At 40.4% G+C, this 22928-nt stretch overlaps 1 protein-coding gene, 1 non-coding gene and 1 pseudogene across 2 annotated transcripts; 2 read left to right on the plus strand and 1 right to left on the minus strand.

The window, feature by feature from the left end:
- Nucleotides 1-1080: 1080 nt before the first annotated feature.
- On the plus strand, nt 1081-2025 carry OR1F15 (olfactory receptor family 1 subfamily F member 15). Its single transcript, NM_001388804.1, has one exon. The coding sequence runs from the start codon at nt 1081-1083 to the stop codon at nt 2023-2025; it is 945 nt and encodes a 314-aa protein (NP_001375733.1).
- Nucleotides 2026-8017: 5992 nt separating this feature from the next.
- Nucleotides 8018-8124, plus strand: LOC119875712. Its single transcript, XR_005361530.1, has one exon. It is a non-coding gene; the product is annotated as a U6 spliceosomal RNA (small nuclear RNA).
- A 3540-nt stretch (nt 8125-11664) lies between these two features.
- Nucleotides 11665-13807, minus strand: LOC102152019 (annotated as a pseudogene).
- Nucleotides 13808-22928: the final 9121 nt, after the last annotated feature.

Raw genomic sequence — 22928 nt, forward strand, 5'->3', positions numbered from 1 at the left:
TTCCAGATTGTTTTTCCCCATCAGCTCTTCCTCCATCTCCATCATCACACCGAGTCAAGTTCTTTCTCCCTCTCCTTCCCTTTTTGTGATTTATGTTCTTATAGTACCCAAATCCCAACTATATCTTGTGAAGCAGTAGAAAATAATTGACATTATATCTAATGAGACTTCAGCTGAGATCACACTGAACTATTATGAATTCTAGTTTAGTGGGGTCCTATTGTTTCCTTTTTGCCCACTCCATTCCTGTGGGCAATATTACACTTGCAGTTTCTCTTTATTATCTGCAGGGGCAACTCTTAAGCTCCAGAGGCAGATCCCTTCTGGGATAAACCCAAACGGAAGCGCTGGCTGAGCTGTCCCAGTCAGCAGGCTCTTCTGTCCAGGTTTGTTCTGACATACCCCATCCATATCATCATCACCAGGACCAAGGTGACCCAGAGCTGGTGACAAGTGGCAGCCAGGGCCCCCTAAGCCCCAGGCCATCTGTGACTGGGGGAACAAAGGAAGACAAAGTATGTACAAATAATACCCTCTCGTTCTATATATGTACCATGTGGTTCCAGAATTCTGTAGAGAAAGGGCCTTCAGGTGGCAATCTTATTGGGAGTAAGAAGAAACTGTATTTCCATAGTTTTTCGCTTACTAGTGAGACAACATTGAGTGCTCAAATCAAAAGATGAGAGCATGACATAAGTTTGGAGGGCAAAAAAACCAAAGCACTCCTTGTTTGTTGGTACCACTGAGTACCTGGCCATATGTCACAAGGATTCTCCTTAGAAGGATGTCAGATGGGGCTCTGCAGATTTTAGATCAGCAGCATTTTGTGAAATAATTAAAATAGTGAAATAATTAAAACCCTGACTTTGGGTCTGTTAGGGCCATAAGACTCCCTGGTCAAAGCTTTTCCTTTGGTAGGTGGAGAGCCTTCTTTGGAGTTTATACCAAATGAACAAAGAGATGTGAGTTGGCCAGATGTGAGTTAAGGGGTTGTAGGAGGGAAGGAGGGAGGCATGGGTGCCATCCCCTATTCCTTATAGCCTGTGCCTGTTCTGGATCTCCCAGCAGGACCAGCCAATCATGGAGGGAGAAAACCACACGAGTGTCTCTGAGTTCATCCTCCTAGGGCTCTCCAGCCAGCCTGAAAGGCAAGAGTTGATCTTTGGGCTCTTCCTTGTCATGTACCTGGTTGGGGCAGCAGGGAACTTGCTCATCATCCTGGCCATTGGCTCTGACTCCCTCCTCCACACACCTATGTACTTCTTCCTCAGCAACCTTTCCCTGGTGGATTTCTGCTTCATCTCTGCCACTGTCCCCAAGATGCTTGTGAATATCCAGATGCAGACCCAGTCCATTTCTTATGGCGGCTGCTTAGCCCAGATCTACTTCTGCATTTTGCTTGCCAACATGGACAACTTTCTCCTGACAGCAATGGCTTATGACCGCTACGTGGCCATCTGCCACCCCCTGCACTACTCCACTATGATGAGTCTGCAAATCTGTGCCCTGATGCTGGGAAGCTCCTGGCTCATTGCCAATCTCCACTCTCTGCTACACACTGCCCTCATGGCTCGGCTGGAGTTCTGTGCCAGCAACATCATCCCTTACTTCTTTTGTGACCTCATTCCCCTGCTCCAGCTCTCCTGTTCTAACACCCAGCTCAACCAGCTCATGATTCTGCTGGTGGGGGGCTTGATTGTCCTCATTCCTTTTCTCAGCATTCTTGTGTCCTACATCCGCATTGTGTCTGCTGTGCTCAAAGTCCCATCTGCCCAGAGCAAACAAAAGGCCTTTTCCACTTGTGGCTCTCATCTCACGGTAGTCCTCCTCTTCTATGGGACCATCACAGGGGTCTACCTGAATCCCTCATCCTCCCACTTAGCTGACAAGGATTCACTGGCTTCAGTGATGTATATGGTGGTCACACCCATGCTGAACCCCTTCATCTACTGCCTGAGGAACAAGGACATGAAGGGAGCTCTAAGAAAACTATTTGGAGTGAAGACTTTATCCTGTGGGCTGTGACAGCAAAGACCCCTCTCAGGACTTTTGTGCTGGGAAGGGGATGAGCCAGGGACAGGCTCCACATATAGAAGGCTGGAAGAACACAGACCTCATTGTCCTGGGTCTCCATGGCCAGGGAGTCCTCTCATCACTCCATAAATAATTTGCAAGTCCCTTCTTGGCCCCCCAACAGACTGCCGAGGGGCATAAACTCTCCCTTAAAGACAGAAACACTTAACAGATGAAAATTAGCTTTATCTGCAGAACTGCTGGAGAAGGCTCGTGTGAGAAAGGTGAACTCATAGGAATCTGTGCATGTGCTGATAGCCTGTGCCAAAGGGATGCCCTCTGGGAGCCCCATGCACCCCCAGTTCCGCAAATCCTTAACCCTCATGCATCCCAATTTCTAAACTCCTGTGCTACACCCCCACTTCCTCAACCACCATCTCCACATTCTGGGTTGAATCTAGTTCTGAGGACAGATTTGATTGTCCTCAAAGCTATCCCATTCTTGGCCTTGGATGCTGCTGGGTGGTGTTCCATACTCCAGGTACTTGCATCAGGAATGCCTGCAGCAATACTTCAGCTGAACACCTAAGCAGGCAGCAAGGGGTATGGTAGAGCTTGAAAGAACATTACACAGAAAGTCCTAACCACTGGTCACTAGTCCTGGCCCCATAGTGACTGGACATTTGACCCAGTCCATCTTAAATTCACCATTCTACCAAACACTATTTTTTTAGTCTCTACTTTTGTGGTTCCAGCATGCCCAACTTGCCCATTTCTTTTTTTTTTAATTTTTTTAATTTTTATTTATTTATGATAGTCACACACAGAGAGAGAGAGAGAGAGAGGCAGAGACACAGGCAGAGGGAGAAGCAGGCTCCATGCAGGGAGCCCGACGTGGGATTCGATCCCGGGTCTCCAGGATCGTGCCCTGGGCCAAAGGCAGGCGCCAAACCGCTGCGCCACCCAGGGATCCCAACTTGCCCATTTCTATCAAAATTCTAGGTGTCCTTCAAGATCAGATAAAATACCATGTCCTTCATGAAGCCATCTCACATCTCCCCAGCTAAGAGAGAGAGAATTTTCTCTCCCCTGGAATGCCATATAATTCTAACTCTGTGCAACCCTTTTCATACCTGGCTTTGCATGATTCATGTTCACCACAACTCCACTCCAAGCAGGATGGTTGGGTCCTTTTTTTTTTTTTGTATATTTTTTTATTGGAGTTCAATTTGCCAACATAACACCCAGTGCTCATCCTGTCAAGTGACCCCCTCAGTGCCCGTCACCCGGTCACCCAATCCCCCCGCCCACCTCCCCTTCCACTACCCCTTGTTCATTTCCCAGAGTTAGGAGTCTCATTTTCTGTCACCCTTTCCCTATTTTTTTTTATAATCCCCTTATGAGTGAAACCACATAATGATTGTCCTTCTCCAATTGACTTACTTCACTCAGCATAATACCCTCCAGTTCCATCCATGTCAAAGCAAATGGTGGGTATTCGTTGTTTCTGATGGCTGAGTAATATTCCATTGTGTATATAGACCACATCTTCTTTATCCATTCATCTTTCGATGGGCACTGAGGCTCCTTCCACAGTTTGGCCACCATGGACATTGATTGGGTTCTTTTTAGATTTTATAGAAGGTCTTATTCATCTTAAGAAACTCATCTTCAGGGATCCCTGAGTGGCTCAGCAGGTTTAGCACCGGCCTTTGGCCCAGGGCGTGATCCTAGAGTCCCGGGATCAAGTCCCACATCTGGCTCCCTGCATGGAGCCTGCTTCTCCCTCTGCCTATGTCTCTGCCGATCTCTCTGTGTGTCTCTAATGAATAAATAAATAAAATCTTAAAAAGAAAGAAACTCATCTTCAGAAGACTCTATCACAGTGCTGGGTTTAGAATAATGACTTAATAAAAGTATCCTGCTAATAGATGCTGATGATGACCATGACATGGCATCATACACTGGAGAAAGAACACTTCAGTCCTTTCACTCCATGACTTAGTCTTAACCAATACTTTTATGTCTCCCCCTCCTCCTCCAAGGAAAAAGAACTACCAGGTCAGAGCCGGAAGAGTTCACTGGTGCATATTTTATGAAGGGCAGTGTCCCCTAAAGGGCCAGCAACCAGAGATGAACCCTCCTTCCTTCTGCCTCCTCCTGGTTAGTCCTCTTCTATTCATAGTCTGCTTGGAGTCCCCATTTTGAGCCCAGTCACCCCTCTTCCTCTATACACCATGCTGAGCACAGAGATCCTCAATTCAGATTTGGGGCTGAGACTGGGAAGTGAGTAGGCCTAGACTATTTTCCAGCTCACCTTTGACCAATGAGTCCACAATTGAGGTAACTGGTGTGACTCAGACACTAACAACATGGCTCTCTGGCTCAAAGTTTGCTATTGTTCTTTGAGCATATTGTTTCCTTGGGAGCCTTCAGGAGTTGGGATGATTGGCAGGGCTGGATATAGGCTCTCCTGGGTCTCTGATCATAAAACCACAGTAATAGCAAAATCTCACCTCAAACCTGTAAAAATTATGTGAAGAAAAGTTGATCAATCACCCTCACAGACTTGCCAGCATAAACCCAATCCCATGAACATACCAGAACATTAGTTTCAATTTAAAAAAATAAAGTGTTTAAGAAGTAAAAAAAACAAAATAGTTTTATTTTCTACATTTTAAAAATAGCATTATTAAGTACGACTGGTAGTAAAGTGGAAATATCTTCAAGAATAATGAGAATACATCAAGTTAAAATATGTTTCTCCTGATCCAGGAAGAGTCTGCCTGATAAAAGCCAAGGACCTTACATTTATGAGACTTTCTGTTGCCATGGAGACAGCATAGCTCTCCCACTTTGCTGTGCTTTACTGTCTGAATAAAGAGCCCTAACTTTGAAAAAAAAAGAAAAAGAATAATGAGAATAATAAATATTTCCTATACAACATTTTCCAAGTCACATATAATCTTTTAACATCAATACCTTCTTGTTCACCCTGGATGCCTTTTCCACATCAGAGGGCCACAGCTACTTTCACTTAACACATACAATTTGAGCTCAAATGACAACTCTGTATTGAGTACAATATTCTAGGCCCTGGGAATATATCAGCAAACAAAAACAAAGTTTCTACTTTCATGTTGCTGATGTTCCAGGGCATGGGGAGAAGAATAGAAAAAAAAAAAATATATATATATATATATATACATATAATATGTCAGAAAGCTCCAAGTACTATAAAGAAAAACATATCCAGGTTGGGGACTAGCAATTGATAAGGAGTGTAATTGTAGCAGGGTGGTGCTTCAAGTGGCTGTTGTGCAGAAACAAACCACCCAAACTTAGTAGCTTAAAATAACAGGCACCTGGATGACTCAGCCAATGAAATGTATGATGCTTAATCTCAGGGTCGAGAGTTCAAGCCCTATGTTGGGTGTGGAGCCTACTGAAAATAAAAATATAATAAAACAATAAAAAAATAAATAATGCTTATCTAACCAGGGCTATTACAGAGGTTAAGCAAGTTCTTGTATATAAAAGGCCTGTAATAACTAGTAGATACTCAGTAAATGTTAGTGAAAACAGTTTTTTAAAAATAACAGCAAACATTTATTTTATCTCTCATATTTCTGGGAGTGACTGAGTTGAGCTCAGCAATGCTCCTTCAGAGTCTATAATGTAGTTATAGACAAACAGGGTTGGGTTGCAGTTATCTTGAAGGATTCCCCATTCACATATCTAACGGTTGATGTTAGCTGTCAGTGAGGACCACAGTGAGGGCTGTCATTGCTGGAGTATCTATGTGTGGCCTGTCTGTGTGACATGGGCTTCCTCACAGCATGATGGTTCTAACCCAAGGGCAAGTATCCCAAGTACTGCTTTTCATGATGTAGTCTGATGAGTAACACAGCATCACTGACTTCATATTTTATTTGTTAAAAGTGAGTCACCAAGGCCAGACAATATTCAAGAGGAAAGGAATCAGACTTCTTTTTTTTTTTTTTAAGACTTCAATTCTTGACGGGAAGAATGTCAGAGAATTTGCAGACATGTTTTAAAAATATCACAGGTAGTTGGGAAAGGTCTCTCAAAACAGAAACTCACATGAAGAGAGAAAGTTGTAAAACGTCTTGAGAGAACAGGGTCAGGCACAGAGAACAAGAGCACAGTCCCTAAGAGGGAGCATTCTTGGCATGTTGACTAACGTGCTCCAGGAAGAACTGTTAGCTATAAATAAGGTCTTTGGCTTTTACTCCAAGAAGAAACGCCTTTGGAAATTTCTGAAGAGAGAAGTGACATCATCTTATTTATATTTCCTAAAGATTGTCTGTCTGGTTCTTATATGGTGAAGAGGCTATAGAGTAGAAAGAATAGAGGCAACTCCCTGCTGAAGTAGTCCAAGAGAGAATATGGTGGCTTGGACCTAAAGTGCTGGAGATAGTAAGATGCTGCTAAACTGTGTGTGGTTTGAAATAGAACTGATGGAATTCACTGATGGTTTGGATTTGGGGTGTGAGAGAAAGGGTTCTAGGCTTTTTGGCCTGAGCAACTGAGGAGATGCAAGATCTATCCAATAAGATGAGGGAAAAAAAAAAAAAGACGTTTGAATGGTAGAGAGAAAACAGAGTTGGGTTTTGTGATAAGATTGAGATGTCTACTTGATCTTCAACTGAGTAGTTGTATCGTGAGTTAGAACTAATGAGGGAATTCAAAGCCTCCTGGCTTCCCCGCCACTATGTGACTGAAACAGCTCTCACCATTTTCACCAATGATTCTCCAAGTTGATAAAGCCAATGCACATTTTTCAGCCTTTTTTTATTAGTGCTAAAATATATGGATAATACAAAATTTACCATCTTAAACATTTAAGATGTCCAGTTCAGTGGCATTAAGCACATTCACATTATTGTGCAGCCACACAACCATCCATCCATAGAACTCTTCATTTTCCAGGATGCCTGGGTGGCTCAGTGGTGGAGCATCTGCCTTTGGCTCAGAGCATGATCCTGGGGTCGGGTTCAAGTCCCATATCAGGCTCCCTGTGAGGAGCCTGCTTTTCCCTCTGCCTCTCTCTCTCCCTCCCTCTCTCTGTCTCTCATGAATAAATAAAATCTTAAAAAAAAAAAAACTCATTTTCCAAAACTGAAACTCTATATCCATCAAACACTAACTCCCCATTCCTTTTGCACCCAGCCCCTGACAAACACCCTTCTACTTTCTCTCTCTATGAACTTGAATTCCATGTAAGTGGAATCACACATCACTTGCCTTTTTATTTCACTTAGCGCAATATCTTCATGGTTCATCTATGTTGCAGCATGGCAAAATTTATTCCCTTTTTAAGGCTGAATAACCCATTGTATGATCAGACCACTTTTTGTTTATCCACTCATCCACTGATAGACACAGCTTGCCTCCACCTTTTGACTATTGTGAATTAACACTGCTATGAACATGGGTACACAAATATTTCTTTGAGTCCCTGCTTCCAGTTCTTTGGGGGTCTATATCCAGAAGAAAATTTGCTGTGTCATAATGATAACTCTAGTCTTAATTTTTTGAGGAGCTACCAAATTGTCTTGCAAAGTACTTTTCGCATTTTATATTCCCACCAAATGTGTACAGGTATTCCAATTTCTCCACATCCAAACTAAGAGCTAAAAAAAAAATTTTTGAGATCTCTGTTAAACATCTTCAGTGAAAAGTTGCACATCTTTTGCTATCTGTCTCTATTTTGAGGTTAATCTAATTCTTTTTTTTTCTTTTTTGCTGTTACACTTACTAAATTAGGAAAGGAAAATGAAATGCAAGGATATAATACATGGAGTAAAGATCCAATGTTGAGACAAAGTATCAGTGTTTTCTGTATGAATGGAGTTATTCTGACCATGATATGGTCTATACAAGTGGAGGTCTAGGAATGGATCTCCCCTTTGATGGCACCCAGGGTCAGCTCCCAGTAAACAAATAAGTTAGATGGGACAATGGAACAGTTTGGATAAGTGTGCTTGCTTAAACAGTGCTTATACTAAAAGTGGAATAATACAGAGAAGATTAGCATGGTCCCTGTGCAAGGATGACACACAAATTCATAAAGCATTCTGCATTTTTGTAGGGAATAGTTGAATCACTATATTGTATACCTGAAACTAATTTAACACTGTATGTTAACTCATTGGAATTAAAATTAAATTAAATTATATTAAATTATATTAAATTAAATTAAATATGGAGAAAAGATCCAGGGGGTGAGAAAGATAAGAAGAGTTATTTTTGCTATCTCTGTATAACAAAGGACACAATATCTTTTGTGATGGCTTCTCCTAACAAAGTAACAGCCAAATCTACAAATGGCCCTGCACTCACTCCTTCCCTCCCTTATCTTCCTCTCCCTGATCTTTTTCCTTCAAAAAATCAAGACATCCCTTTACTTTAGTCAGGCAAGAAAGAATGATACCTTAAGATATTTTACTAAGAAGCCAAGGTAAAATAAGGGGAAACAACACCTCATTCAAAAGAAAGGAAAAGGTTTTTTTTCTTGGATAGAGATCTAAACTATCCAGAATCCAGTCTACTGCTGAACTCAATTTCTGGATCAGGACTGATTCTGTCACAGAAGCTGTACTCTTTTCCAAACTCTTCTGTATCATTTCAGTGGTCTCTCCATCAATGTCCTTGATACTTTCCAAGTCGTCCTCTATAGTTATATAGAACAAAGACTTACCAGTTTACTTAAAAGGATACTCTTAAAGATCTTTTATGGACACAGATCTCAGAACAACTTACAGATATGGTTCTGTTAAAGAGTTCCTAACGAGGGGTGCCTGGGTGTCTCAGTGGTTGAGCATCTGCTTTTGGCTCAGGTCATGATCCTGGGGTCCTGGGATTGAATCCCACATCAGGCTCCCTGCTCCATGGGGAGCCTGCTTCTCCCTCTGCCTGTCTCTGCCTCTCTCTGTGTGTCTCTCATGAATAAATAAATCTTTTAAAAAAAAATAAAAATAAAGAGTTCCTAACAAATCCTCTGTGACACTCAGACTCTCTCAGCTGCATCACACCTGCTTTGCTGCACTCTTCACACCCAGCCCAGCACCTAGTCAGAGATAAGCACAACCTCATCTACTTCATGACTGAAGCATTTTTCTGTTAAACTGCACCCTTGGGATGCCCAGAGGAAAGTGCTTCAACCACCTTACCCATTATGGAGACATAAAAGTGAAGTAAAGCAATGGCGACCAAGAAAATTGGGGCGGGAGGTGGGTGGATGGCCACTACAGATTCATTAAGGAAATCTGTATTAAGCACATTTATTAAGCTGGGCATCATGGTGAGTGCTGAGACAAAGTAGTGAGTGGATTTCTGACCAAAAAAAAAATCAAAATCAAACTATTTTTCTAGTAAAGATATTAAGATGTAAGTATCCTCTATTTTTGAAGAAATTCCTGTGCTGTGGCTTCAATCATTCAAATAATACTTTGCTATGGAAGGTCATTCCTTGCTATTCCTTCCTACTTCAGGACACGTTCCAATGTTGGAATGAGTACTCTGGTGAAGCCACATCTTCCCCACAATAGAGCTATCATTCCTGGAATTTATGTACATTATTATCACCTGAGGGGTTGCATAAAATGAAGATTCCCTGTGGACAAGCATTCCATCCACAAATACATTTTAAACAAGCTCCCCAGGTGATTTTGATGTTAAATGGGCTTCGAAGAATACTGTAGAATCTCTGTTGAGAAGCATTATTAAAAGATAAACTGAGGTGGGATCCCTGGGTGGCGCAGCGGTTTGGCGCCTGCCTTTGGCCCAGGGCGCGATCCTGGAGACCCGGGATCGAATCCCACATCGGGCTCCCTGCATGGAGCCTGCTTCTCCCTCTGCCTATGTCTCTGCCTCTCTCTCTCCGTGTGACTATCATGAATAAATAAATAAATAAAATCTTTAAAAAAAAGATAAACTGAGGTATATTAAAAATGTTAAAGTATTATCAATATGTTTAATTTTGTTATTAATTGGCTTATATAATTGGGGGCTCCCATGCTAAGGGATTATTCACAATTATTAGATCTTCTTGTTGGATAGGCCCCATTAATTATGATATAGTGTCCTTCCTCATCTCTTATTAGTCTTTGGCTTAAAATCTAATTTGTCTGATATAAGGATTGCCATCCCAGCTTTCTTTTGATGTCTGTTAGCATGGTAAATGGTTTTCTACCCCCTCACTTTAAATCTAGAAGTGTCTTTGTGTCTAAAATGATTCTCTTATGGGGCACCTGGGTGCCCCAGTGGTTGAGCATCTGCCTTCGGCTTGGCTCGGGGCATGATCCTGAGGCCCTGGGATGGAGTCCCACATTGCGATCCTTGCCTATCCTTCTCCCTCTGCCTATGTCCCTGCCTCTCTGTGTCTCTCATGAATAATCTTTAAAAAATAAAATAAAATAAAATGAGTCTCTTGCAACAGCATATCAATGAGTGTTGCTTTTTTATCCAATCTGATATCCTGTGTCTTTTGATTGGGTCATTTAGCACATTTACATGCAGAGTAACTATTGAAAGATATTTAGTGCAATTTTATTACCTGTAAAGTCATTGTTTCTGTATATTGTCTCTCTGTTCCTTTCTGATCTATGTTACTTTTGGGCTGTCTCTTCAATTAAAGGATCCCATTTAATATTTCTTGTAGGGCTGGTTTGGTGATCACAAATTCTTTTAGTTTCTGTTTGTCCTGGAAGATCTTTATCTCTCCTATTTTGAATGACATGCTAGCTGGATAAAATATTCTTGGATGCATATTCCTCTCATTTAGCACACTGAATATATCATGCCAGTCCTTTCTGGCCTGCCAGGTCTCTATGGATAGATCTGCTGCCAGTCTAATGTTTCTATCCTTGTAGGTTACAGATCTCTTTTCCCCCGAGCTGCTTTCAGGATTTTCTTTGTTTCTGAGATTTGCAAGTTTCACTATTATATATTATATGTCAGGGTGTTGATCTATTTTTATTGATTTTGAGGCAGTTCTCTGTGCCTCCGGGGTTTGTATGACTGTTTCCTTCCCCAGATTAGGGAAGTTCTCCACTATAATTTGCTCCAGTATACCTTCTGCTCCCCTCTTTCCTCTTCTTTTGGGAACTCAATTATTATAATATTGTTATGCCTTATGGCATCACTTATCTCTCAGATTCTCCCCTCATGATCCAGTAGTTGTTCATCTCTCTTTTCCTCTGCTTCTTTATTCTCCATCGTTTTGTCTTCTATATCACTAATTCTCTCTTGTGCCTCATTTATCCTAGTAGTTAAGAGTCTCCATTTTTTATTGCATCTCATTAATAGCCTTTTTTATTTTGACTTGATTAGATTTTAATTCTTTTATTTCTCCAGAAAGGGATTCTCTAGAAAGTGCCTTCTATGCTTTTTTCAAGCCCAGCTACTATCTTTATAATCATTATTCTGAAATCTAGTTCCAATATCTTCTTATATCCATAATGATTAGGTTCCTGGCAGTCAGTACTGCCTCTTGTTCTTTTTTTTTTAAGATTTTATGTATTTATTCATGAGAGACAGACAGAGAGAGAGAGAGAGAGGCAGAGACACAGGCAGAGAGAGAAGAGGCTCCATGCAGGGAGCCTGATGTGGGACTTGATCCTCGGACTCCAGGATGACACCCTGGGCCGAAGGCAGGTGCTAAACTGCTGAGCCATCTAGGGATCCTCTGTAGCATTTAAACAATTTTATTTATGTAATGATATTACTCTTTCACACAAGCCTCAAAGTTCCATGAGGTAGGGACTGTTTTCTCTTGCTAACCATGGTATTACTAGGGCCCCAGTACCTTATGTACAGCAGGTCATGTACACTCAGTACTCTCTTAGCAGGTACAGCCTTTCCCCCAAATCTAGCTCAGTAGATACTACTCTCCAAGGAGAGTGGACGGTTCAGAAACTTTGTGAGCTTGGTGGTGGAGACAGTGGTTGAAGGGCCAGAGGGATGGCAGAGGTAAGGGCTGGTGTAATGGGATCCTGGGGAGATGAAACGATGCTCATTTAATGAGTCTCCTCCCATGATCCCAACCTTCCATTCCCACCCCAAATGAGTCTGTCTTCAACCACCTATGCATTCATTTCTCCAGAGAAAGAGGTAAACCTCACAGTATAAAACCAAAGCCAGAATAACTTTGCAGAATTAGAAAGTGTCCAAGGAACCAGTTACAACTCAACTGAATTGGACTTCAACACAGAAATGATCGTGTTCCTCCAAATACTCTTCAGTCTCAGAAGCTCACACTCCTCCAGCAAGTAGAAAGATAAATACACCTTCTTCTGTGGTCAGCTGCTAAGGAAGAACTTTTCTCTTCTGATGGACCAGCACTATTTCTTTTTTGTGGCTCTTTTCCCTTCTCCTTTCCTAGGTGTTCCTTTGCCACAAAGCTTCTTGAGACGCAGCTGCTCATCCTTGAAGTCCTGATACTCATCTCTATAGAGGCCAAGGAAACGTAGTATCCCCAATGAGTGCAAAATAATTGTTGTGATTTGGATACCAGTCATAAGTCTCCTTCCTCTTGGCCAAAGGCTGCTTGCTAAACAGTTTCACCACTTTCATTGATTTGGAGTCAGTAGGCCTGGCAATTTCACCCAACAGGCGGGGGCTCAGACAAGTCATGCGCAAGGCATATTCTGAAAGGGAAGACATTTCCTGAGCAGCAAGAGGCCCTACTCGCGACCTTCCTCTCCCACGCACCCCTCTCCCGGAAGCCCTCTTGTTCTTTTTTAAGGTGAGTTTTTCCATCTTGTCACTCAGTCCAGAGAAGAACAGGAGAACAAAATACTAAAATGGCAACAACAACCCCAGAGAAATATACACTAAACAAATCAGAATGGACTCAAAACTGAAAAATAAAAGTTTTTAAAAAATTATATATATAATGTGTGTGTATATATATGTACATATACATACATATAATTTTTACATATATATATATATCAGACAGTTGAACAGAATAGCGCAATACACTGGATCCTGTGTGTATTTTGGTCCATTTGTTAGAAAACTAGATCCCAAAATTTTAATAAAAGAAAAATTTATATATGTAAAAAAAATTAAATACAATGAAAGGATAGAATATAACTGCAAAATGAAATGAAAATTTAAAAAGATTTTTTAGAAAGAGTTGATGAAATAAGAAATTGGTTGAAAAGGGAAAGAGAAAAAAATTAAAATTGAAAGACTAAAGAATCATGGGGGGAAAAAGACCCATGAATTCTATATGTTTCATTCCCTAGTGCTGGATTTCTGCAGTTTTCAGTGATTGGTAAACTTGGTCTTGGCTGGATGTTCCTGCTGATCTTCTGGCAGAAGAGCTTGTTGTGTTGGTTCTCAAATGTCTTTGCCCAAGGCAAAATTGCACCACCCTTTCCAGGGGGCCAGGCTAAATAATCTATCTGCACCAGATTGCTCTATGTGGCATTTGTTTCCTCCCCACTCTGCAACGGACAGATTATCTAAGCTGAGGATCAACAAAGAAACAAGGGCTTTGAATGACACACTGGACCAGATGTATTTCACAGATATATTCAGAACATTTCACCCTAAAGCAACAGAATACTCATTCTTCTCAAGTGCACGTGGAACAGTCTCCAGAAGAGTTCACATACAGGGTCACAAATCGGGTTTCAACCGGTGCCAAAAGATTGGGATCATTCCTGCCTATTTTCAGACCACAATGCTTTGAAACTGGAACTTAATCACAGGGGGAATATAAAAATAGTGAAAGGGATTATAGAGGAAAGGAGAGAAAATGAATGTGAAAAATCAGAGAGGGTGACAGAACATGAGAGACTCCTAACTCTGGGAAATGAACAAGGGGTAGTGGAAGGGGAGGTGGGCAGGGGGATGGGGTGACTGGGTGACAGGCACTGAGAGGGGCACTTGACAGGATGAGCACTGGGTGTTTCCTATATTTTGGTAAATTGAACTCCAATAAAAAATATACAAAATTAATTAATTAGTTAATTAATTAAAACAAGAGGAAATTTGAAAGAATTCAAATACATGGAGACTAAAGAGCATCCTACTAAAGAATGAATGGGTCAACCAGGAAATTAAAGAATTTAAAAATTCATAGAAGCAAATGAAAATGAAAATACACTGTTCAAAACCTCTAGGGGGATCCCTGGGTGGCTCAGTGGTTTAGCACCTGCCTTTGGCCCAGAGCATGATCCTGGAGTCCCGGGATCGAGTCCTGCGTCAGGCTCCCCGCATGGAGCCTGCTTCTGCCTCTCTCTCTCTCTCTGTCATGAAAAAATAAATAAAATCTTTAAAAAAAAACCTTTAGGATGCAGCAAAGGAAGTCCTAAGAGGGAAGTGTACGGCAATACAAGCTTTTCTCAAGAAATAAGAAAAGTTTCAAATACACAAGCTAACCTTACACTTAAAGGAGCTGGAGAAAAACAGCAAATAAAGCCTAAACCCAACAGGAGAAGACAATTAATAAAGATTAGAGCAGAAATCAATAAAATAGAAACCAAAAGAACAGTAGAACAGATGAATGAAACTAAGAGCTGGTTCTTTGAAAGAATTAATAAGATTGATAAACCTCCAGCCAGACTTATCAAAAAGAAAAGAGAAAGGACCCAAACAAATAAAATCATGAATGAAAGAGGAGAAATCACAACCAACAGCGAAGAAATACAACAATAAGAGAAACAATAATAAGAGATATTATGAGCAACTATATGCCAACAAATTAGGCAATCTGGAAGAAATGGATGTATTCATAGAGATGCATAAACTACCAAAACTGAAACAGGAAGAAACAGAAAACCTGAACAGACCGTAACCAGCAAGGAAATTGAAGCAGTAAAAAAAAAAAACCTCCCAACAAACAAGAGTCCAGGCCCAAGAGTCCAGGGGAATTCTACTAAATATTTAAAGAAGGAATAATATCTATTCTACTGAAGCTGTCTCAAAAAATAGAAATGGAAGGAAAACATCCCTGATGAACATGGATGCCAAAATACTCACCAAGATACTAGCCAATAGGATCCAACAGTACAATAAAAGGATTATTCACTACGACCAAGTGGAATTTATTCCTAGACTGCAAGAGTGGTTTAACACTCACAAATCAATGTGATATGTTACATTAATAAAAGAAAATACAAGAACCATATGATCCTCTCAATAGATGCAGAGAAAGCATTTGACAAAGTACAGCATCCATTTTTTATTAAAAGTCTTCATAGTGAAAAAAAAGTCTTCATAGTGTAGGGATAGAGGAAACACACCTCAGTATCACAAAAGCCATCTACAAAGAGCCCACAGTGAGTATCATTCTTAATAGAGAAAAGCTGAGAACTTTTCCCCTAAGATCATGAACATAGCAGGGATGTCCACTATCACCACTGCTGTTCAACATAGGACTAGAAGTCCTAGCCTCAGTAATCAGACAACAAAAAGAAATAAAAGCATTCAAATTGGCAAAGAAGAAGTTAAACTCTCCCTCTTTGCAGATGACCGGATACTCTATATGGAAAACCCAAAAGACTCCACTCCAAAATTGCTAAAATTCATACAGGAATTCAGCAAAGTGGCAGGATATAAAATCAATGTCAGAAATCAGTTGCATTTCTTTTTTTTTTTTTTTTTTTTTTCATTTCTTTTTTTTTTTTATTGGTGTTCAATTTACTAACATACAGAATAACACCCAGTGCCCGTCACCCATTCACTCCCACCCCCCAGTTGCATTTCTATACACTAACAATGACACTGAAGAAAGAGAAATTAAGGAATTGGTCCCATTGACAACTGCACCCAAAATCATACGATAACTAGGAATAAATCTAACCAAAGAGGCAAAGGATCTGTACTCTAACAACTACAGAACATTCATGAAAGAAACTGGGGAAGACACAAAGAAATGGATAAATCTTCCATGGACTGGATTGGAAGAATAAATATTGTTAAAATGTCTGTGCTACCTAGAGCAATCTATACATTCAGTGCAATCCCTATCAAAATACCATCGACATTTTTCACAGAGCTGGAACAAATAATCCTAAAATTTGTATGGAACTAGAAAAGAGCCCGAATGGCCAAAGGAATGTTGAAAAAGAAAACCAAAACTGATGGCATCACAATTCCAGACTTCGAGTTCTATTACAAAGTGGTAATCATCAAGACAGTATGGTACTGCACAAAAAAAGACACATAGATCAATGGAATAGAATAGAGAACAGGAGCCATGACTCTATGGTCAATTAATTTTTGACAAAGCAGGAAAGAATATCCAATGGAAAAAAGACAATCTCTTCAATAAATGATGTTGGGAAAATTGAATATGTAGAAGAATGAAACTGGACCATTTCCTCACACCATACACAAAGGTCAACTCAAAATGGATGAAAGACCTACATGTGAGCCAGGAATTCATCAAAATCCTAGAGGAGAACATAGGCAGCAACCCCTGTGACCTCAGCTGCACAACTTCTTGCTAGACACATCTCCAAAGACAAGGGAAACAAAGGCAAAAAATTAACTACTGAGACTTCATCAAGATCAAGCTTGTGCACAGCAAAGGAAACAGTCAACAAAACTAAAAAGCAACCTACGGAATGGGAGAAGATATTTGCAAATGATATATCAGATAAAGGCCTAGTATCCTAGACCTATAAAGAACTTAGCAAACTCAACACCCAAAAACAAATAATCCAGTCAAGAAATGAGAAGATATGAACAGACATTCCTCCAAAGTAGACATATAAATGGCCAACCAACACATGAAAAAATGCTCTATATCACCTGGCATCAGGGAAACACAAATCAAAACTACAATGAAATACTACTTCACACTAGTCAGAATGGCTAAAATAACAAGACAGGAAACAACAAATGTTGGCGAAGATGTAGAGAAAGGGGAATCCTCTTGCACTGTTGGTGGGAATGCAAGCTGGTACAGCCACTCTGGAAAACAGTATGGAGGTTCTTCAAAAAGTTGAAAAGAGAGCTACTCTATGACCCAGCAATTGCACTACTGGGTATTTACCCCAAAGACACAAATGTAGCAATCTGAAGGGGCACCTGCACCCCAATGTTTATAGCAGCAATGTCCAAAATAGCCATACTACAGAAAGAGCCCAGATGTCCACCGACAGATGAATGCATAAAGAAGATGTGCTATGTATATACAATGGAATACTACTCAACCATCAAAAAGAATAAAATCTTGCTGTTTGTAACAATGTTGATGGAACTAAAGGATATTACATTAAGCAAAATAAATCAATCAGAGAGGGACAATTATCATATGATCTCACTCTTATGTGGAATTTAAGAAACAAAACAGAGGATCATAGGAGAAGAGAGAAAAAAAAGATAAAATCAGAAAGGGAGACTGAAGGTTGCTGGAGGGGAGGATGGTAGGGAATTGGGGTAACTGAGTGAAAGACCTTAAGGAGGACATGCTATGTAATGAGCACCGGGTATTATGTAAGACTGATGACTCACTGACTTCTACTTTTGAAACCAAAACACATCATATGTAATATAAGAAATAGTGAAAGGAACTATAGGGGAAAGGAAGGAAAATGAGTGGAATAAATTAGAGCGGGTTAAAAAACATGACAGACTCCTGGAAATGAACAAGGGGTAGTGGAAGGGGAGGCAGGTGGGGGGATGGGGTGACTGGGTGATGAGCACTGAGGAGGGCACTTGAAGGGATGAGCACTGGGTGTTATACTGTATGTTGGCAAATTGAACTTCAATTAAAAATATATATAAATATATATCATATGTTAATTATTGAAATTAAATAAAAATTTTAAAAATGTTATGAGTTTGAGCAAAAATCTATTCCTATTAGACAGTACCAAACCAGAAGTGGCTAGGAGCACAGGAGGTAATAGCAAAACATTTAGAAAGATAAGAAGCAAAGCAAAGACACTATTTAGCTATAACTTAAGGTTGCTTTATAGGGGAAAGCCTAGTTGGCTATCTGTGATTGTTCATCCTTATGTTTCAATTTCTTACCTTGAGGCATTGACAGGTTTAGGTTTTGTATTGCTTATATGGGCTGTCAAGGCATTAAAAATCCCTAATGGCAAAGAATCTATACCCTAAAAACTACAGAACACTTCTGAAAGAAATTGAGGGAGACACAAAGAGATGGAAAAATATTCCATGCTCATGGATTGGAAGAATTAATATTGTGAAAATGTCAATGTTACCCAGGGAAATTTACACATTTAATGCAATCCTTATCAAAATACCATGGACTTTCTTCAGAGAGTTGGAACAAATTATCTTAAGATTTGTGTGGAATCAGAAAAGACCCCGAATAGCCAGGGAAATATTAAAAAAGAAAACCATAGCTGGGGGCATCACAATGCCAGATTTCAGGTTGTACTACAAAGATGTGGTCATCAAGACGGTGTGGTACGGGCACAAAAACAGACACATAGATCAATGGAACAGAATAGAGAATCCAGAAGTGGACCCTCAACTCTATGGTCAACTAATAATCGACAAAGCAGGAAAAACTATCCACTGGAAAAAAGTCTCTTTAATAAATGGTGTTGGGAAAATTGGACATCCACATGCAGAAGAATGAAACTAGACCATTCTCTTACACCATACACAAAGATAAACTCAAAATGGATGAAAGATCTAAATGTGAGACAAGAATCCATCAGAATCCTAGAGGAGAACACAGGCAACACCCTTTTTGAACTTGGCCACAGCAACTTCTTGCAAGATACATCCATAAAGGCAAGGAAAACAAAAGCAAAAGCAAAAATGAACTACTGGGACTTAATCAAGATAAAAAGCTGCTGCAAAATAAATTAATTAATTAATTAATTAATTAATTAAAAAAAATAAAAAGCTGCTGCACAGCAAAAGAAACAGTCAACAAAACTAAAAGACAACCTACAGAATGGGAGAAGATATTTGCAAATGACCTATCAGATAAAGGGCTAGTATCCAAGATCTATAAAGAACTTATTAGTGCAGCCCAGGTAGCTCAGCAGTTTAGCGCTGCCTTCAGCCAGGGCATGATCCTAGAGTCCCAGGATCAAGTCCCACATCGGGCTCCCTGCATGGAGCCTGCTTCTCCCTGTGCCTGTGTCTCTGCTTCTCTCTATCTCTGTCTGTCTCTCTGTCTCTCGTTAAAAAATAAATAAAATCTTTAAAAAAAAAGAACTTATTAAACTCAACAGCAAAGAAACAAACAATCCAATCATGAAATGGGCAAAAGACATGAACAGAAATTTCACAGAGGAAAACATAGACATGGCCAACAAGCATATGAGAAAATGCTCTGCATCCCTGGCCATCAGGGAAATATAAATCAAAACCACATTGAGATACCACCTCACACCAGTGAGAATGGGGAAAATTAACAAGGCAGGAAACCACAAATGTTGGAGAGGATGTGGAGAAAGGGGAACCCTCTGTACTGTTGGTGGGAATGTAAGCTGGTGCAGCCACTCTGGAAAACTGTGTGGAGGTTCCTCAAAGAGTTAAAAATAGACCTGCCCTATGACCCAGCAATTGCCCTGCTGGGGATTTACCCCAAAGATACAGATGCAGTGAAACGGCAGGACACCTGCACCCCGATGTTTCTAGCAGCAATGTCCACAATAGCCAAACTGTGGAAGGAGCCTCGGTGTCCATCGAAAGATGAATGGATAAAGAAGATGTGGTTTATGTATACAATAGAATATTACTCAGCCATTAGAAACGACAAATACCCACCATTTGCTTTGACGTGGATGGAACTGGAGGGTGTTATGCTGAGTGAAATAAGTCAATCAGAGAAGGACAAACATTATATGGTCTCATTCATTTGGGGAATATAAAAAATAGTGAAAGGGAATAAAGGAGAAAGGAGAAAAAAATGAGTGGGAAATATCAGAGAGGGAGACAGAACATGAAAAACTCCTAACTCTGGGAAATGAACTAGGGGTGATGGAAGGGGAGGTGGGCGGGGTGTGGGGGTGACTGGGTGACGGGCACTGAGGTGGGCACTTGACGGGATGAGCACTGGGTGTTATTCTATATGTTGGCAAATTGAACACCAATAAAAAATAAACTTGTAAGAAAAAAAGAATATGTGGTCTATGTATACAATGGAATATTACTCAGCCATTAGAAACAACAAATATCCACCATTTGCTTCGACGTGGATGGAACTGGAGGGTATTATGCTGAGTAAAGTAAGTCAATCGGAGAAAGACAAACATTATATGGTCTTATTCATTTGGGGAATATAAAAAATAGTGAAAGGGAATAAAGGGGAAAGGAGAGAAAATGAGTGAAAATATCAGTGAGGGTAACAGAACATGAGAGACACCTAACTCTGGGAAACGAACAAGAGGTAGTGGAAAGGGGGCGGGGGAAGGGGTTGGGGTGACTAGGTGACGGGCACTGAGGGGGGCACTTGATGGGAAGAGCCCTGGGTGTTATGCTATGTGTTAGCAAATTGAATTCCAATTTTAAAAAAATGCCTAATGGCCTTTTAATTAATTTAATTAATTTAATTTAATTAATTTAATTAATTTAACAGCATGAAGGACAAAACCTCAATCTGAAATTTCCTAAGGATAGTTTTCACCTTGAGCATTAGTATGACAAGGACTTGCCAACTCCACCACCAGCAAAGGTATGAATACAGCTCAGCAACCTGATAAAGCTGACTTTACTGAGTGTTGACTACCACCCAGAGGCAGCAATTTCCTCTGCAGGATCATGGAAAGCAGGGGAAAGGTCTTAAGACAATGGAGCTGGATCACTTGCTTTTTGATCTGCTACATTGAATCTTTTGAGCCAGATGTCATGATTCTATTAGCAAATGATCTTCTACAGTCCAATCCTACACAATCTAGTTATCAATCCTACTGTTCCCTGAGCTTGCTAAAGTAGAAAGTACTTCAACGTAGAGGTATGATCAGAGCCCAGGTGGGATTTACTAGAGAGATATTTGGGTCACATTTGGAGTGGGGGAGGGGTACTCCCTTGGCAGCACATATACTAAAATTAGAGTGGGGGAGGGCAGGGAAGTTAGTGAACAGTGAGGACACTGGAATATTATGGGTCTTAGGTTTAACAGCTCCTGATGTTCTAATATCACTGGCTGTGGGCTGGAGTGAGGTTCTTTGAGGTTTGTTAGGGCCTCATGTTAGGAGAGCTTCCCAATGCACATTCATGGTCACTGAGTGGTACATAAACTCTAGCACACACTAGGAGTGTCAACCACATGCCTTCTGGGTGCCTAAGTCCCACCTATCAGCTAAATCTAAAAAAACAAAACAAAATACACCAAGAAATAGACTTTCTTAAGACCGGTCCCCAACATCTAACAACCCTTCTGTCATTTCATATTCAACAATTCTAATGAGTCAGGTTTTTTTTTTAAGATTCTAATTATTTATTTTTTTTAATAAATTTATTTTTTATTGGTGTTCAATTTACCAACATACAGAATAACACTCAGAGCTCATCCCGTCAAGTGCCCCCCTCAGTGCCCATCACTCATTCACCCCCACCCCCCGCCCTCCTCCCCTTCCACCACCCCTAGTTCGTTTCCCAGAGTTAGGAGTCTTTATGTTCTGTCTCCCTTTCTGATATTTCCCGCACATTTCTTCTCCCTTCCCTTATATTCCCTTTCACTATTATTTATATTCCCCAAATGAATGAGAACATACACTGTTTGTCCTTCTCCTATTGACTTACTTCACTCAGCATAACACCCTCCAGTTCCATCCACGTTGAAGCAAATGGTGGGTACTTGTCATTTCTAATGGCTGAGTAATATTCCATCGTATACATAAACCACATCTTCTTTATCCATTCTAATTATTTATTTACTTGAGAGAGTGTGAGAGTGAGAGAGAGAGTGCACAATAGGCAGGGAGAGGCAGAGGGAGGTCTTGATCCTAGAGTCCTGGGATCATGACCCACGCTGAAGGCAGACACTCAAACAAGGAAGCCACTCAGGTGCCCCTCATCTTCCACAATTCTAAAATTAGACTCACTTTTCCCTTTTAACTCATTGCTGCTCAAACCAGATTTCATTTATTTGACCATCAGTTTTGCCCTGTTGTAGAGCACAAATGAATTACAAATCGTGAAATAGCAATGGGCTAAAACCAGGTTTGGGAGAAATGGTTCAATTTGAGGCAGAGGTAAAATGTAGCTGAAACCATTCGTAGAGGCCACAAAACCTTAAGCAAATGACCAGTGTAAAGGCTGAGTGGAAAGTATCCTGTTAGTACACCTATACAAAACCAAGCCCAGGGATGAAATCACTGAAAATTTGAATTTCCATTATGGAAACTGCAACACCAAAGATCTTCCTTCAGTCACTGCATGAAGAAGCCTTGGACAACAGTGTGCACAGTGAAAAAGAGCATGGGAATGAATCTGCAGCTATTGTGCAAAATGAGGTATGACTAATTCAGTGCATCTCATTAGCTAAATGCTGCATCACCCTCCTGCCCCCACCTCAGGGCCATTATCATTGGACAAAGACTTGCTGCCCTTTTCCTTCCACATTCATAACTAGTAAATCCTGCTGTTGTTGTTTTTATTTTAAATTTTTATAATGAAATAACTTCAAGCTTACAGAAAAGTTGCAAAAACAATAGTGCAAATTACCCATATATCCTTTGCCCAGATTCACTTATCATTAACATTTTTACCTTGTTTCTTCTCTTCCCTCCTCCTCTGACCTGCCTCCATTTCACCTCTGTGTATTTGTGTATATATGTGTGTACACACACACACACACACACACACACACAATGGTCCTTTATCCTTAAATACTTCTATTTCCTAAGAACAGAGATATTCTCTTACGTAACATTTATCAACACTAGTATATTTAACATCAATACGATAATTTTATCTCATCTAGATCCATA

The sequence above is a fragment of the Canis lupus genome, chromosome 6 (assembly GCF_011100685.1).
Source record: "Canis lupus familiaris isolate Mischka breed German Shepherd chromosome 6, alternate assembly UU_Cfam_GSD_1.0, whole genome shotgun sequence".
Classification (NCBI taxonomy): Eukaryota; Metazoa; Chordata; class Mammalia; order Carnivora; family Canidae; genus Canis; species Canis lupus.